The following is a 16,936-nucleotide window of genomic DNA, read 5'->3' as shown; positions in this document are numbered from 1 at the left end:
GGAAAAGATTCTTAATTATTCATTCCCTGTAGTTGAGGAACATGTTTTCCTCGCTCTCACAGAGAAGAGCATTTTTGTCTTTTCCCTCATTTTCTCTTTGGGTCAATGTACTCTTTGTAATAGGATTTCACGTGTTAATCTTCTCTTAAAGCTGTGCCAGGAAAGGACAGTTAAGGCTGTATTTTAAGCTGTGGCCAGCTCAGAACTGAGGAGCCATTTACAGTCTCGTGTTTGCCTTCTCCACCTGTGTAATATCTGAACATGTCTTTTCTCCAGGTGACAGACAGCCTGGGTGATAATGCAGAGAGAACTCCTGTGATGTATACATGTTCGGAATCTTTTACCTCTAAAATCTCTGATTTTCTGATCTCTTAACCCTAGCAGGAGAACTTCCATTACTGTTAGTCAATATCCTCTGGGGATAGGTTTTCAGTTTGTGCTGACGTGAATCATTTCGGGATCGGATTTCCATTTGAAACATGTCTTTGTGATTACCTTCTAGAGATTGTTGGAGTGGAACTACTGAGCAAAAGCAGGCCTTGCATCTTCAGTTGTCATCGAGTTTGCAATCAGATCGGAAAAGTTGAACTTGAAGTCTCCTGGGTGTAGTGAAACAGAGTGATCCATATTGCTCACATCACAAAAAACATGGGCTTCCACGTGACTTTCTACCTTTCCTACAAATTCCGATTACTGTTGCTTTTCACTTTATGTCTGACAGTGGTTGGGTGGGCCACCAGTAACTATTTTGTGGGTGCTATTCAAGAGATTCCTAAAGCAAAAGAGTTCATTGCTAATTTCAACAAGGCCATAGTTTTGGGAAAGAAAGAAACTCTGACTAATGAAGCATCTGTGAAAAAACCAGACCTCAACAACTGCCCTTCTATGTCACCATACCTCAGTAAGTATGTTTTTTTTTTCCTTACAAATGCTACGTAAACTTTTTTATTAGATAATGTGTACAGAAAAGTACAAAAACCTGAAGTGTGCAGCTCGGTTAAGTATCACAAGATGAGTACACCTGTGTAGCCAGTATGTAAATTAAGAAATGAAATCTTTCCAGAACCCCAGAAGTTCACGTTTCTTTCAGTCACTACCCTTACTTCAGTATTCTAACACCATCCATACATTTGTCCTGTTTACGAACTTTATATAATTGGAAGCATACACTCTATACTCTTTTGTGTCTGGCTTCCATTGTTCAACATTATGTTTGTGAGCGGTATCCATATTGCTGATGCAGAGTCTTCCGTTAAATGAACATACCCAATTTCATTAACCAGCTACAATAGTCTTAGCAGCATACGTCAGCAGGCATTTTTAGCTCACAAGTCTGTGGGATGAGCTTGGGGTGGCCTACTGGTAGCCCTTCTCATGTCTCTTATCCTTCCCCTGGCATCTGCAGAGCACAAGTGCAGAAATGCAGGCACATTCTACCCTCCACTTGTGTCACATCTGTTAGCATCCCGTTAGCCAAAAGTATGGAATCAAGGCAGGACTGAGTATATTCTTCAATGTTGTCTTTAGTGTTTATTTCTTAAATGTGTTGTTTTGATTCCCTTTTGATGTCTTGCCTTTCAATTTAAATGGACAGTGAATTGGTTTTAGTGAACACATGAATTAGAGAGGAAAAACTCCACTGTGATATTATACATAACCCACGAAAGTTCTATCAAACCTCTGATTTTTCCAGAACATCAGAGTGCTTATAGTTCTCCAAACACTCCTCTGAGCCTTACATTGTTCCCTCTTTCCAGAATGCCTTTTCTCAATCTATGTCTGCCTGGCGGCTTCCTGTTTATTCATCAAAAATCCAGTTGAATCCAGTTTACCCCAGAGTTAATCTTATGTTCCCTGGGTGCCTGCTTATATTTCTATTGTTGTGCTGACCACAGTGTGTTTTTCATGTGTTTGCCTTTCTTTCCCAGGACACAGCGTGCAGGCAGGATGAAGGCAGGGTGAGCCTTTCCAGCTCTGCAAAGTCCAGTGCCCCCCACGGGTCCTACAGCTCTCTGCATACACTAAGTTAGCTCTCCGTGGGGTGGCCTGGGCTCTTCAGAGGCTTCTTGCTTGTAGCTTAACAAACCCTACAGAGCCACTCTCCTAATTGAATCACAGTCTTCTACTCTGTTCATAACTGGCATGCTGCTTCTCTTTACTCAGTCATGGTGAAGCCAAAACGTTATTCCTGATTGTGTGAGGGAAATTGTTCTGCTCACACATTACACAATTTGAGATAGGAAAATGAGTTATTAAAATACAAATCTGACTGTATTACCCCCCTTGTTTAAAATCCTCACGACATATTTAAGCAATAAATGCATTCATAAGAATAGTCATTAGGGCAGTGACACAATACTGATCAAGTACCTGGATTAAGAGGGTGACATAGTAGTATTGAATGCAGATGGGCCATTAATGACCCAAGAAGGAACCAAACTTGGGAGGATGCCATGCGGGTGGTAGGGAGACTGATAAGAGTAGGTGGAAACCAGTAGATGGAAACTAGACATTTGGTGTTCATGTTTATTGAGGGCCCATCAAAGTTATGACAATGAGAGAGTGAGCAAGTGGATTAATTGATATCAGACCTGTTGCTTGGGGCTTTTTCAGGGGCCAAGAACAGAGACATGATCAGGATAACTTGGATGATGGGGTTTATTAACAGGCTACATGGGAAACCATCTCCACAGCCACACCATCATCTCCCAGCAGCTCTGTGGCCCGGCACCAGCTCCGTAGCTTACCTTTCCTGTAACTTCTATTCTTACTGTTTGCTTTTAGGGCATTACTGCTTGGCCGATCCTGTCTCGCATGCAGACCCTTCAGGAAAGGCTCTTTCTTATAGGCCAGTTATTCTCTCTAGATGGCTGGAAGCAGTTATTTGTCCTTGGTGCTGCTGGGCAGTTTTTTAACAACTTCATGGACACTAGAGCCTGGTCCCAGCTGCCCTGGCCAGGGTAGGGGATGGTTACCTGGAGCAAGGCACCGTGACTTGTACATAGGCAGGAACTGGGACTGCATTGCTCAGAAGAGGACAGCACAACTTGCAAGCATCTTTAGGTTTTACAGCCTGATCAGTGTATATGGAGTTTTAAAAATGTGTGGCTCAGTTCTCGAGCCAGAGGTCTGCCTCCTCTCTTCTCAGTCGGTATTCCCTGTCAATTCAGATCAAAGAGGAGGGTCTTTGGCTTCAGCCTGATGTTTAAAGCCTAAGATTGGTTACTGTGGATGCCTCTTAAGTTTCATCCAGTCAGGCTGCGTCCAGACTTGCTGAGCAAATGCTCCCCTGGGATGTCTGCTACTGTGGCACAGTGGGAGAATTCTGGTGCATAGTCCCTGTTGCATGTACCTGTGGCACATACCTGTGAATGTTGGGTTAGAGAGCGAGGCTAGTTTCGACCTCTGCTGTTTTACCTTCAGGGAGCTAGGAGAGCTCCTAGGAACTTGGAAGGAGTGAGGAAGGGGGCCTTGTCCATGAGCTTGATTCCATGGAATGCCCTTGATTTTTAAGAGATTTTACTTTTCTTTGGAATTTTGAGAAGGAAAAGCGAAGAGAGCAGACCTGAAGTTCATTTAGCCCTGACCTCTGCTCTTCACCAGGGTCATTGGGACAGAATGCATTTCATATTTAAGGGTGAATCACAGCCAGAGTTGGTTATCGAGACACAAGGGGATGCTCTTATATGTCAGTCACATGCTTTTGCAGCCAATAACCTGAGTCACATGACACTGTGGTTGTAGTTCATGACCAAATGAGGCTTTAAAGTAGTCATAATAAAAGCTAATACTTATATAGTGCTCGCTGAGTGCCAGGCAGAGTTCTAAGTGCTTTACATGTACTAGCTCATGTAAGCCTATCAACACTCTTGAGGAGATAGTGTGTTTCCTGTGTTCTGTTTTAATTATAGGAGGTCAAGACAAGCTCATTTTCAAACCAGATCTTACTCTGGAAGAAGTTGAGGCAGAAAATCCCAAAGTGCACAGAGGCCGGTATCGCCCTGAGGAATGTAAGGCTTTACAGCGGGTCGCCATCCTCATTCCACACCGGAACAGAGAGAAACATCTGATGTACCTGCTAGAACACCTTCATCCTTTCTTGCAGAGACAGCAGCTGGACTATGGCATCTATACCATCCACCAGGTGAGTGTGGGGCAGACCAGGGCTCTGCCTTCAGATTCTCCTCTCTCTGAGGGACTTGGCTGTTTTTCTATCTTGGTTAAAAGGAGCATCAAACTATCGTCAAAGGAGAGGTCTCTTACCTTGTTTATCCTTGAAAGGAGTAAAGGAAATTCTTGTCCCAGAGTGTGGAGTAATGGGACTATGTGCTGGGAAATTTTACTGCCTCTTCAGTGAACCTCTTGAGGAAGCCTGTTTTGTTGTGAGCCCGTCCATGTTAGCCAATGACTGCCTGATGATTTTTCCCTGTGATTTACCTATGTTTCCCTCTGCATTTGCTGGACACTCCACGATGAGATGCTGGATCTGTGTTATTGAGCATGACTGTTAGTTGGGGATCTAGACAAAGAACCTGCAGACTACTGTGTGTTAGCCACCATGGGGCTCTATGACCGTTTCCACCATCCTGCCTTTATCTTTGCCCCTATTTATTCTATAAGACATGTTTAGTTTTCCCCTTCTTGGTTCACTTGTTTGGCTTCTAGAAACATGATTTAGTAGGCACACAGTAAGTGTGGGCTGCTATTGAAGAGTTTAGCTCAAAGTGGAGTGCGTGATTCAAGATGCATTTATTTGGTATTAATGTTTATTGAGAGAAAAAGAAGGCATCAACTTAAATATCCATATCTAGCTTTTGAAAATTATCCTGGGTCATCCAAATAATTCCCCCTCAGTTCCTTACAAATGCTAAAAATGCAAGCAAAATCATTAATTACATGCTTACTATTGGTTATAATGAGTAATATTTTTATTAGGAAAATTTTTCACAAATCAGAGGATATATGAAAATCAATGTGTGTATATAATACATCTTGCCATTTTTTTTTTTTTTTTTTTTTTTTTTTTTTTTAGTATTTGAAGCAAAATCTTCCTATCAGGTTGGTGCAAAAGTAATTATGGTTTAAAAGGTTAAAAATAATTGCAAAAACTGAAATTACTTTTGCACCAATCTAATATTATTACATTGTGTTATAATCATTTTTGTTTTTAACTTTGTTAGTCATTCCGAGTTCTTACTCAGAACAGCCACTCCCAATGTAGAATATTTTTATGAATAGGAAAATACGTCTGCTTTGTGTTATTCTTTTCAGGAAAGCACTATGGTAACTTTTGTGACTTGCCTGTACTTTTGTTATGATAAACTGTTTATTGAACTAGAATTTATTCTGAAGGAAATTGATCCAAACAGCCAAGAAAAAATGAATACCGTAAAATCTTTTTTCATACTACAGCTCTGGTCTTATTACTGGTCGAATGCTGTTCTTTCCGTTCTCAGTGATGAGTCCCATCTGTAAGGCTTCCACCATTAAGTGTGAAAACAGGATTCTCTTACAGTGATTCCAAGAGATTTTTAAGTAGTTTATAAACATTAGCAATAACCGTCTCTGTTTATAGGTCAAGAATTCTTGATCCTTTCTGGCAAGGTATGTCTCTTGGAAGCTTTGTGTAAATTTGTTCAATAGGATAAGATTGGGATGAACTGCGAGTTGAACAGTGAAGCAGTGATACTTATTGGCATGACTAGTATGTAAAAAAGGTTTTATAGTTTTACATCAAATAAATAAAGGCATGTTAAGAAATATTTTGAGTTCTTTTTATTTGTATTTAAAAACTTGGTTTTAAAAAATCGTGGTAAAATAACATAACAATATTTACCGTCTTAACCATTTTTAAATGTATGGTTCAGTAGTGTTAAGTATATTCACATTGTTGTAAAACTAATCTCTAGAACTTTTTCATCTTGCAAAACTGAGACTCTTATAACCATTAAATGACAACTCCCCATTTCAAGGTGTGTTTTTAAGTCATATAATTTAAGTGTGTATGAAACGTAAAGAAAGTTTTTTTCTGTTATTGCATCTACTTTGTCAGATCTCCATGTCATAAGCATAGTTGTGTAACACCAGCCCCGGCTTCTGAACTGAAGGGGGCACAGTGTGAAACTTCGTCTCAGGAGCGTTGCAACTTGTCATTTCTGTATCTGTAGGCTGGAAGTAAAAAGTTTAATCGAGCCAAACTCTTGAATGTGGGCTACCTAGAAGCTCTCAAGGATGAAAATTGGGACTGCTTTATATTCCATGATGTGGACCTGGTGCCTGAGAACGACTTGAACCTTTACAAGTGTGAGGATCAGCCCAAGCACCTGGTTGTTGGCAGGAACAGCACTGGCTACAGGTAAGGCGTCCCTGCTCCTGGCTGGCTGAGGTGAGAGGCCTGCCCGGGGTCGTAGGGTACAGTGTGGCTGAGGAAAATCAGAAATAGGGAAAATGGCACAGGACATACCACTTAAAGTTCAAAAACAGGAATTAGAGTAATTAGGTTTTTACTAGGAAAAAGCCCTGCAAGGGCCTTGGCAGAAGCCCAGAAAGACAAAAAAGGAAAGAACAGGAGAGGAGAAATAATCCAGGCAGTGCAAAGGATGGCCAGACTCACGTGCAGCACCCACGTGGTAGAACTTCTGCAAGCTGTCCCTCACTGTGTAGCCCTCAAGTAACTTCCCCTTCTGTCCCTGACATCCCCCTCCAGGAAGCAACAAGAGTATGCCCCTTAGGTTCAACCTATTAGGCCTTTGTTGTAAGACGGTGACATTTTTTTCTAGACTGTGGCATCTTTCCAGTGTTCTGACGGAGAGTGGGGAGGGGCATATCCACCGAGTCGTCTGCTCAGGAGCCAGAATGCACAAGTTCCTTTCTCTCAAAGCCCCTGTGGGCAGTGCCAGGTCCCACTATATCTGTCTTCATTCCCCATCCCTTGTGCCCCCCAGAAGAGGCATATCTGCTTATTTTATACCAGCTTCTATTTAAGCACAACCAAAGGGGAAATGGTGACCAAGAAAATTCTCTACAGATGAAGCTAGATTCACGTGTGTGTGTGCACACTCACCTGACAGCTTCCCCAAACCCTGCCACGCTCATGTCTGTGGTGCTCATTGTACTGGTAGCCAGGAGACCAATTTGAATAAGGTCCAGTGTCTGCCCTCAAGGAGCTCCCTGTTGGGTGCTGGTGTGGGGAGACAGCCACGGTGGAGTTGCATCAATTTTGCGTTTAACTTTTGCAGATTCTACCCTAAGCACTTGGTAATAAGGGAGAAGGGAGAGGAAACCAAGCTGAGGGAATAGATGCCACGAGGGCAGAGGCAGTGGGGCCTCAGTGCACAGGAGGTTTTCCTTTGGGGAACTTGATCTTCGGATCTGAGTCACATTATCTGGAGGTTTTGCTTTCTGGTCTCTGGGTCACCTCTGCATTGAGGAAAGCAGCATATCATGGCTGGGCACCGTGGTATTTTCAGAAGCATGTCAAACCATCTGTTCACTTATTAATAAGATATCACTGTCTAGAGCACGGGAATACCTGTCCTTTAGACCCTTGACACAGATGATGACGTCCCGTTGCCCACTTCTCTCTAAGTGATTGTGGTGAGAAATTACAGTCACACAGCGTTTTTGTTTTTGTTTCGTTTTGTTTTGGAGTTCAGATACGCAGGACTGTCTTAAGGGCAGTCTTTTTTTTTTTTTAAATTCTAGATTTTTATCTTTGTATTAAGCTGGACAATAGAAAACTCAGTTCTTGGGTATGCCTGCTGGGAATTGATTTTGAGTAAAAACTTGGGTGTCACAATCGTAGATTTCATCAGAGGCTACTCACTCTAACAGCCCCTTGCATGAATCTTGCTGTTTTAACTTGCTGTTGTAATTGGCCATACATTTATTTTATGACTAGCCATCAGAAAGCCTTCGTCTTCCTTAAGTGCCAGGTTTTTGTAACGTGAATCAGGTGATTGAATGTGTCCCCTCTTTTATCTGGGTGCAAGAAGCTCTGAGCCAAATGCATGGCTTTCTTTTTGAAGCCGAAAGGAATCTTATTTGCAGATCAGAGTTCTAATATATTTCCTGTTTTAATCTTCTATTCTGATTTAAGTTAGATTCCTCTGGTCCCGGTTTGTCATTTTGTCATTTATATTTTTCTACTTTATTATATGTATCATGTAAACTGCCTCTCTTCTGTGGCCAGAGAGGCGGGAGTAAGTAATGTAGGAGTTGCCCTCTGTCTATCCCCTACCCCCATCCCACCCCTACTCCCCCACCCCCCACTTCTTACCTTCGCTATTTTAGGTAGGATCCCTCTAGTTGCTGGCAGCTGCAGTTGCAGGCAGCTAAATGTCTGCTCCCTGCTGGAAACTGTGTGTCACTATGCCACAGAGTTGAAATCTGCACACACTTTATTCATCATCACAGTAGCCCCAGGAGTGTAAGTGCAAGAAATGTTTTCCCTTTACACACATGCAGGAGGAAGAAGTTAAAGTAACTTGACCCAACTGTCTCGGACTCAGATGAAGCCAGAAATAAATCTTGTTTATCCCACAGACTATGGGTCAGTGGTACAGCTTTGGACCAGTCTTGAGCAGATTTTATCGCCAAGAATTCCTTTGGTACCTGCCTGCTTTCTACAAGGACTCTACCGTTATTTTATGACTACATTTTACCCACCTTACAGCCCTGTAAAAAGAAATAAAACTGTTCCAGGGCCAATTAAATATTTGTGCTTTTCCAGATAAGAAGACAACCCAAAAGCAAAGATCAATAAACACATAGTCATTTGCCATCTAAGAGGCCACCGAGAAACAGAGTTCTTTAACCTTTCTTTCCGACTGGTCTCCTGCATCTCCCCGTGCAGCTATACTGGTCTCCAGGGGCTCCTCAGATGGCCTGCACTTTTCTCCCTCTTTATTTTTTGTTTATGGCCACCAAGAGTTCTGGCCACCAAGAGTTCCCCCATTTTCCTACCTATCTGAATCCTCCAATGTGTGGCATCTCCTTCCTCAGAACCCTGATGACGCTCACCTCTCTTGTTAGACTATACACTTTTTGAGGGCAGGGCCCAGGGATTACAGTGTTTAGCTAGCTGTCTTGCACCCCGTGGGTATGGTTACTTAATAGATAACAAGCAGACCATCCGTGCTGGTTCTGTCAGTGGTGCTTGGCAGGCTGTGCCCGGGCAGGGGTTCCATTCAGTGTGCTTTGATGAAGCTGCTGGTCTTCAGGTAGTTAAGAATCCCTTCCCAGTCAGAGTCCGTTAGCCATGGCAATAGTGTAGCCATGGCAACAGGTCACTGCAGTAGAAGTCTTGGGTAGTAGTAGCTGCCTTCTGAGAACTTTATTTCCTTTTGTTTGTTTTAGGTTATAAGAATACCATTTTCCAGAATGTTAGGTTGGGAGTACATAAGGAAATCTGCTTCTATTATTGATTAAACAGGGTCCTTCTCACCTGTCCTCAGAACATAGAAACAAACAGCTGGACTACAAATTAGCTTTTGGGACTCCACCTGTTAGATGGCAAATATCTGTATGCTAATTGATCTCTCCTTTTGGTTTTTCTTCTTATCTGGAAAAGAAGAAATATTTCACTGGGCCTAGAACACTATGGACTGAAGTTAATTAAAGTTAGAAATCCTCCATCTATTCACATCCTTTTATTTAGTAACATCCATGTTATTAAGCTGCCTTCACGTGCATTGCTGCATTGTTACAGGTATCTGAAGGGGTCTCTTTTTTTCTCAGATTTGCTAATTGGTCCACCAGTAATCGTGAGATCCTATGTGACTGGGAGGTACCCTCTGACGGGTCCCTCTTGATCTCTTCTCTTTCCCCTTTCTCTTGGTGTCTCGAGGCTCCACCCTCTGTCCTCTTTTCTTCTCATCTACTACATTGTCCTTGGACAGTGTATTTCTCCTACTCCTGCGCCTCCAAGTACCACCTCTTGACAGCTTATTTTCAAAGCCATATCTATGGCTACTCCTCTTTTTTAAGCTTGGACCCCGTATCCTTTTGACCACTGGCAAAAGCCTAGGGGGATTCTCAAATTCAGCTTATCCAAAACATAATTTACTGTCTTCCTCTCAAAACCTAATTATTGTCTGCGTACCTTATTTTTGTGAAAGGCATTATCACCTACCTAGTTGCCCAAGCCAGAAACCCCAGGGTTGTTGAGGTGCTTTGGGTTCTCAGGAAGCAGACACCGAGATGGAGATTTGCATGCACAGATGCAGAGATTTGCCCACAAAGTGTGTGCAGGAGCTGTCTCCTGCTCTTCACCCTCTCTTCTCAAAAAAGTAAAGGTCAAAAACCAGTATATTTTCTGTGACACTTATTCATGCTGAACATGGATGCAACCTCAGAATCCTTCTTAACCCAGTACCCTTGGTGGCCGCTAGTATTCATTGGATTGGCACGGGGGATGAACTCTGTCATCCAGATCTGATATTAATGGTGTACAATTCCAGGTACTTCTATAGACATCTGCACACAAACATTAGCAATAACAGGTGGGTGGCTCCGTGCTTAGTGAGCAGATGTGAGCATTTGTCCAGATTCAGGAAAGAAGGCCAGACAGGGAGGCCAGGAGTGTGAGGAGGCGGACGCCAAGCAGGAGTGGGTGGGTGAAGTACATGGTCGTCAAGGTGTCCCTAGAATGCCAGTCCTGGATCAGAGACTTCTCAAGTGTCTGCGCAGAACAAAAAGGCTTTGTACTAATGTTTGTATCGTTTCTCTCCTCTCTTCCGCTCCAGGTTACGTTACAGTGGATATTTTGGGGGTGTTACAGCCCTAAGCAGAGAGCAGTTTTTCAAGGTGAATGGATTCTCTAACAACTACTGGGGATGGGGAGGCGAAGACGATGACCTCAGACTCAGGTGAACAACAGAGACAGGTCCTCTTCACCGGGCTCTGCTATCAGTGAGATGTCGTTCTGGAAACCTACATTTTATAGTTCCTATAGATGCCAGTCCAGCAGGTCACAAGGCCACAGATTTGGGCTTAAAGGGGGTCAGGGGGCAGAGGGAGGGCAGGGTGGCCCGAATTGGTCTTTGTCACTGGCAGTTGAGAAACGATGCAGGGTGGCCTGTTTCTGGATTGTGGTAGTTTGGGGTCCAGAGGTGTTGATGGTGATCTCTGTGGACTTGTCAGTGGGTAGTGCTTACTGAGAAGGGTCTCAGCAGTGAATGAAAAGTCCCAAACTACAGAGAGTCTGCAAAGCTGCAATTTGAGGAAAGTGGCCAGAGGGCCTGCTGTAAACCTATGCTTTCTCCCAGACCACAGGGGATCTGGGCACAGTTCCCAGTGCGCAGAGCAGGGAGTGCCGACAGCCTGTGGTGAGCTGCACACCCTGAAGCAGGCCAGGATGTGCTCTCCTCTCACGCATTAGCCAGTCCCACACACTGTGGGAGCAGCTGCTGGCCGGACCCCCAGGTCGGACTCTTTGGCCTACGGGCATTGCCCTCAGATTCTCTTGTACTACTTTCTTCTCTGAGGGATTCAGAGGGAATATATCTGGCCCCCTCTCTCAGATCCCTCTCCTGAAGTTGGGTTTTATGGCCAGAAATTTATGGGTATCCCTGTCTCCGAGAAAGTAATTATTCAAGAGCCTAGAGCCAGTATCTTCAGATTTATAAAATTAGGGTCCTTCTGGCTATCAGGAGCCCCCCTTTCCTCCTGCTATTGTCTCTTGGAAAGGAATTTTCTCAGCTGGGGTTCTGAATTAATGTGTGACTGCCAGAAATGTTCCCTTGCTTCAGTGTAAAGAAGTCAGGGCTCCTTGCTGGTCTTGTTCCCATGTCCAGGCTGACAGTCTCTGTTTCTGGCAGGAGGGAGTGGATTTCCCCGACCAAAGGCTCCATGAGAATAGCTGTAGTGATGGGCAACAGCTCTTCATGGCCTAGCCCATCACCAGTGTGTGCGCGTGGCTTATGAAGTGGACAGAAGGTGTCTGTTAGATTTCAGGGCAAGAGAAGCAAAGGCTAGATGTAAACAATATCCATCATCTTCCCAATATTCATTTCACTGCCCAGATGGGATGGTTAGTAGAATTTTGCATTGATCACGTATTGTCACTGTCTTTTTTCCTGTTGCTCCCCAGCTTCAAGGTCAAGGGGAACTCCCAAGTTTTGTTTTCATTTGGTAGAAACATCGTGACTTCCAGAATGGTTCTTAACTAATGCTACGGATAAACCAAATGATTTGAACATACAAGTTGGTTGAGGTTTATTTACTAAATATTTATGTAATAAATGCAGCAGGCACCACCCTTCTTTGCATTTATATGATATATTACATAACAAATGAGATTGTATTATCTCATTGGAGCCCGTCTGATCAACTGTATAACACCATTGGCATTTATAGATGGGAACGAAGACCTGGAACAATGAGCAACTGTATAAATAACAGCATCTCAATTTGAGCCTAGGTTTGTGGGCTTTAAAGCTTGTGACCTTAAATGATCATTACTTTCTTTGTTAAAAGAAGAAAACCACTAAGTAAATTAAGAATCCGAAGAGACTTGATTCTCTTATACCTCATGATGTTTTAGTTGCTTTTGGAAAATGACAAACTGTGAATTGACACATCTCCTTTGTACTCCAAAAGTAAATGTTAAATCTGATTCTTTTATGGACTTACTGCCTAAGGCCCAACATTTTAAGAAAATGCTTTTTTGTTAATATCCAAATAATCAAGCTCTGTGTGACTCTGTGTGTGCACATGCGTGTAAACTCTTGCAATGATTCTTTTAAAGTGCCTAGTGGTAGATAAGAGGGATGGAATATTAGAAAAATAAAACAAAACACCTCTGCTATTTTTCCAGGGTTGAGCTTCATAGAATGAAAATAATCCGGCCAATGCCTGAAGTGGGTAAATATACAATGATCTTCCACACTAGAGACCGAGGCAATGAGGTGAATATAGAACGGTAAGTCCTCACGTGCCTGGCAAGCTGCCTGCTTGGTCTTGCCTGTCAGTAAGGACTCTGCTGAATCTAATTGGATCAGCCAGTTTATTGTGTTCCCAGCTTTTTACTCAGGTAATTTTCACGACAGAAGTAGAGGAAATGGTATGTTGCACCCTCATGTACCCCATACGCAGTTTCAACAGTTATCAATTCGTGGCCTATCTTCTTTCTCACACTTTTTTCCTCCTCTTCCACTGGATTATGTAGAAGCAGGTCACATATCACAGCATTTCATGTGTAGATACTTCAGTGTGTATCTTTAACATATAAGAAGGCTTTAAAAAAGAACCACTATACCTAAAATTATCAATACTTTCTTAGTGTCATCAAATATCCAGTCAGTGTTCAGATTTCCCTGATTATCTCACAAATGCTTTTTTAAAAAAACGCTTGTTTTATTTGGATTAGGATCTCGGCAAGGTCCATGTGGATGATCTCTCTGAAATCTCTTTCAGCCTGTAGGTTCCCTTTCCCCTCTTTTTTTTTTCCTCCTTGCAATTTATTTGTTGAACAAACCATATCATTTGTCTGATGGAATTTCCTACATTGGGGATTTTGCCAGTTGCATCCCAGTGGTCAAAAGTAGTATGTGCCTCTGACCTCTGCATTTCTTTGTGAACAAGGAGTTAGATCTTGAGGCCTGAACAGATTCCTGTACTATTTTGGGGCAAGAACACTTCATGGGTGGTGTCATGTACCTCCTCCTGTGCCACGGTAGGAGGAGACGATGTCTGGCTGTGTCCTTGTGACATCAGACGTTGTCAGCCTCGTCCCCACTGTGAGGTTCCCCATCAGTTTTTCACCTAATGATTTTAGTAGCCAGTGCTGATTATTACCTAAATTTATGACGCAATTAGGGATTGCAAAATTCTGATGTTCTGTCATTCCTTCTGCATCTATTAGATAGCTATTTGTACAAAGAAGGACTTGGCCTCTACCTATATTTGAGTACCTTTGGGTATGGTTTTTATGGAAAAGGCAGAATAATAAAGGGAAAGAATCAGCATTGCTTTTTCATTTTGCAAAATGATGAATTGATATTCCCTAGCGTCCTTCAGGATGCAGTTAACATCTTTTCGATGTTCAGCTAGTCTCATCTTTGGCAAATGGGATCTTCTTCACATTGACTCCTGAATCTTTGGTATAACTACACTGGTTTTGAGAGCTTCCTTCCCTGTGCTTCTAGTGGGATGAGCTGTTCTAGGCTCATCTAGTACTTCTGTCCCAGGAATTAGCCCTTTCACCAAGGATTCTTGAGAGATAAGCCAATTCTGTATGGGACTGTGATGGAAAAATCTGCATTTCTCTGTTCTGTTTCTTTTTCCATAATTTTTAAAACAGCATTAAAGGACTTTTAGCCCTTTTGTTAGACTCCACGTTTTAAAACAATATTAATGGGCTTTATGCCCAATATTACAGAGCTTTGTTAGAGTTTGTGTTTTAAAACAATATTAGGGGGCCGGCCCCGTGGCTCAGGTGGTTAGAGTTCGTGTTCCTAACTCCGAAGGCTGCCAGTTCGATTCCCACATGGGCCAATGGGCTCTCAACCACAAGGTTGCCAGTTCAATTCCTCGAGTCCCGCAAGGGATGGTGGGCAGCGCCCCCTGCAACTAAGATTGAACAAGTCACCTTGAGCTGAGCTGCCGCTGAGCTCCCAGATGGCTCAGTTGTTTGGAGCACATCCTCTCATCCACCAGGTTGCCGGTTCGACTCCCACAAGTGATGGTGGGCTGCGCCCCCTATAACTGGACCTGGAGCAGAGCTGCGCCCTCCACAACTAAGACTGAAAGCACAACAACTTGAAGCTGAATGGCACCTTCCACATTGACTTGTGAAAAAAAAAAAAAAGTCCTGGAAGTACACACTGTTCCCCAATAAAGTCCTGTTCCCCTCCCCCAATAAAAAAGAATCTTGGAAAAAACCAACAACAACAACAGAAAAACAATATTAGAAGGCATTTTATGCTTTTTTAAGAATCTCTCACTATAATGAAACAGCCGTGTCTATTTTCTATGTGTCCTTCCGGTCTCTGTTCATAAGCACACATTTTTCTCTTTAAGTTGTATCCCTATACAAAAGATTGTTTAGTTTGCATGCTTTTCACTTTTATCTAAATGAAATCATACTGTATTATTTTCCTCTGACTTTATTTAGCTCCACATTATGTTTCTGATCTCCATCTACATTGTTACTGTAACTGAAATGGATTGATTTCCCCTGTAAGCTCCCAGAGACCAACTCAGTTCATTACCCACTCCTCTCCTACATCCCACGGCTCCAGCCACACATTTACGTATTCTTCAAATACATCCTGCTTTTTTGCATGTCTCTGCATCTTGCACTGGGTGGTCTTTCTTCCTGGGTGTCCTATTCCTCACTTTCTTCACGTAGTGAATTTCTCCTCTTTTAAGCATCAAATTTTCCTTCTCTAAGACCCCTCCCCAGACTCCCTCACGAAGGTCGGTGCCCCTTGATTCATCCTTTTCTGCATAAGTTCTAACTTTGAGACTGTCATGAAAGCTATGTACCCTCCCTGCCTACAAACACAAAATTTCCCTAACCACATTGGAGGATTCATAGATCCCCTGAAGCTTATCTAAGGACCTGTTAGCAGTGGATGACACGATAACACATTGTATCAATGTTACCTGTACATCCTTCTGTCCTGTAGACTGGAGGTTCACTGCATGTAGTGACTCTTTTTATCATTGGTCTCCAGGGTCTTACATGGGGTCTGACACATGGCTATCCTTGGTGTCTGTTACTTTAGATGGGGAAAATAAATATTTTTTGTAGTAGGAAACCCAACAGGTATACTAATTTTCAAAGATGCTTTTGCCAAATTTTGTGCCAAAGCAAAAACGATGGAAATGTTATGCTAAATTCTTGTCTTACCATTTACTTTTTATTTTTTAATCTTTAGGATGAAGCTCTTACATCAGGTGTCAAGAGTCTGGAGAACAGATGGGTTGAACAGTTGTGTTTATAAATTACTGTCTGTGGATTACAATCCTTTGTATATCAACATCACAGTAGATTTCTGGTCTAGCCCATGAATCTGGACTGTCTGGTGATGTTCGGAAGAACTGAATATTTGATTACAATAATTTTGGCCTTAGAGACTTTCCCTAGTAGCACACATTAAGAATTTGTTACAGCTAATTATCTAGCTGAATTTTTCCTTTTTGTATTTTCTTAGCAGAGCTCCTGGTGAGGTGGAATGTAAAACAATTGTAACAAAACAATTTTCTTAGTTGTTTTGATCATGTGGGTTAAAATATCGTAATTCCGGTACTTGAAGGACTAAGTGTAAAAGGACTAATCAAAAGGTATCATGCGGGCTACTTGAGAACTCTAATTGAAGGAGATTTATTAAGTTTGAAGTGATACTTTGTGGGATATAAAAAGCCTACAGGAAATAAGATTGTTGAATGTCCCAGAGAACCAGGATTGTTCTCGTCTGGGAGAGACAGAAAGGTACGAAGATCTATTTCTGTTACTTATATTTCCTGCACGGTCATCTATGAAGAGGTGGGTCCCAGGTGGGATGAAGGCTGCAGAAGAGGAGAGAAAGGTGAAGAACCAAGATGCTGTGAATTTCGGAATGAAGAGGTGGCCAGAGGACAGTGTCAAATGGAGAGGAGGACACGGCTGTGCTCGCTGCTACTGCTATTAGGCAGGCGGTGTCGCCTCCTCGAATACACCTTCCAGTAAGGGCCCAGCAGAAAACACATTATCTACTAGTTTTTTAAGCATTTTGTAAAGTGATTTTGTACATGTAGGATCTGAATTAGTAGTTTACAAATGACATGTTGACTAATCATACATGGAAAATACCTCTGCAGTAAAATATGAAAAAGCTCTGGGTGCTCCATCTTGTTTTTTACTCTTGTGTGAGGCCTGTAGATGTAGATTCATTTCAGTATCCATAATCCTAACAGCTTAAAAACAAAGGGAATGAGACCAAACACTCCC

At 42.5% G+C, this 16,936-nt stretch overlaps 1 protein-coding gene across 2 annotated transcripts in view; it reads left to right on the top strand.

Moving 5' to 3' along the window:
* The window catches only part of B4GALT4 (beta-1,4-galactosyltransferase 4), a 26,826-nt gene extending 9,890 nt beyond the window's left edge, over positions 1-16,936 (top strand). For both annotated transcript variants that reach the window (XM_033089526.1, XM_033089535.1), the window contains exons 2-7: positions 503-901; positions 3,912-4,144; positions 6,168-6,355; positions 10,746-10,868; positions 12,818-12,922; positions 15,885-16,936. In XM_033089526.1, coding sequence (XP_032945417.1) covers positions 649-901; positions 3,912-4,144; positions 6,168-6,355; positions 10,746-10,868; positions 12,818-12,922; positions 15,885-16,017 — 1,035 coding nt within the window. In that variant the 5' untranslated portion in view covers positions 503-648 and the 3' untranslated portion in view covers positions 16,018-16,936. The remainder of the gene's footprint in view (positions 1-502; positions 902-3,911; positions 4,145-6,167; positions 6,356-10,745; positions 10,869-12,817; positions 12,923-15,884) is intronic.

The sequence above is a fragment of the Rhinolophus ferrumequinum genome, chromosome 2, assembly GCF_004115265.2.
Source record: "Rhinolophus ferrumequinum isolate MPI-CBG mRhiFer1 chromosome 2, mRhiFer1_v1.p, whole genome shotgun sequence".
Classification (NCBI taxonomy): domain Eukaryota; kingdom Metazoa; phylum Chordata; class Mammalia; order Chiroptera; family Rhinolophidae; genus Rhinolophus; species Rhinolophus ferrumequinum.
Note: the sequence above shows the minus strand (reverse complement) of the source record. Positions and strands in the feature narration are given on the sequence as shown.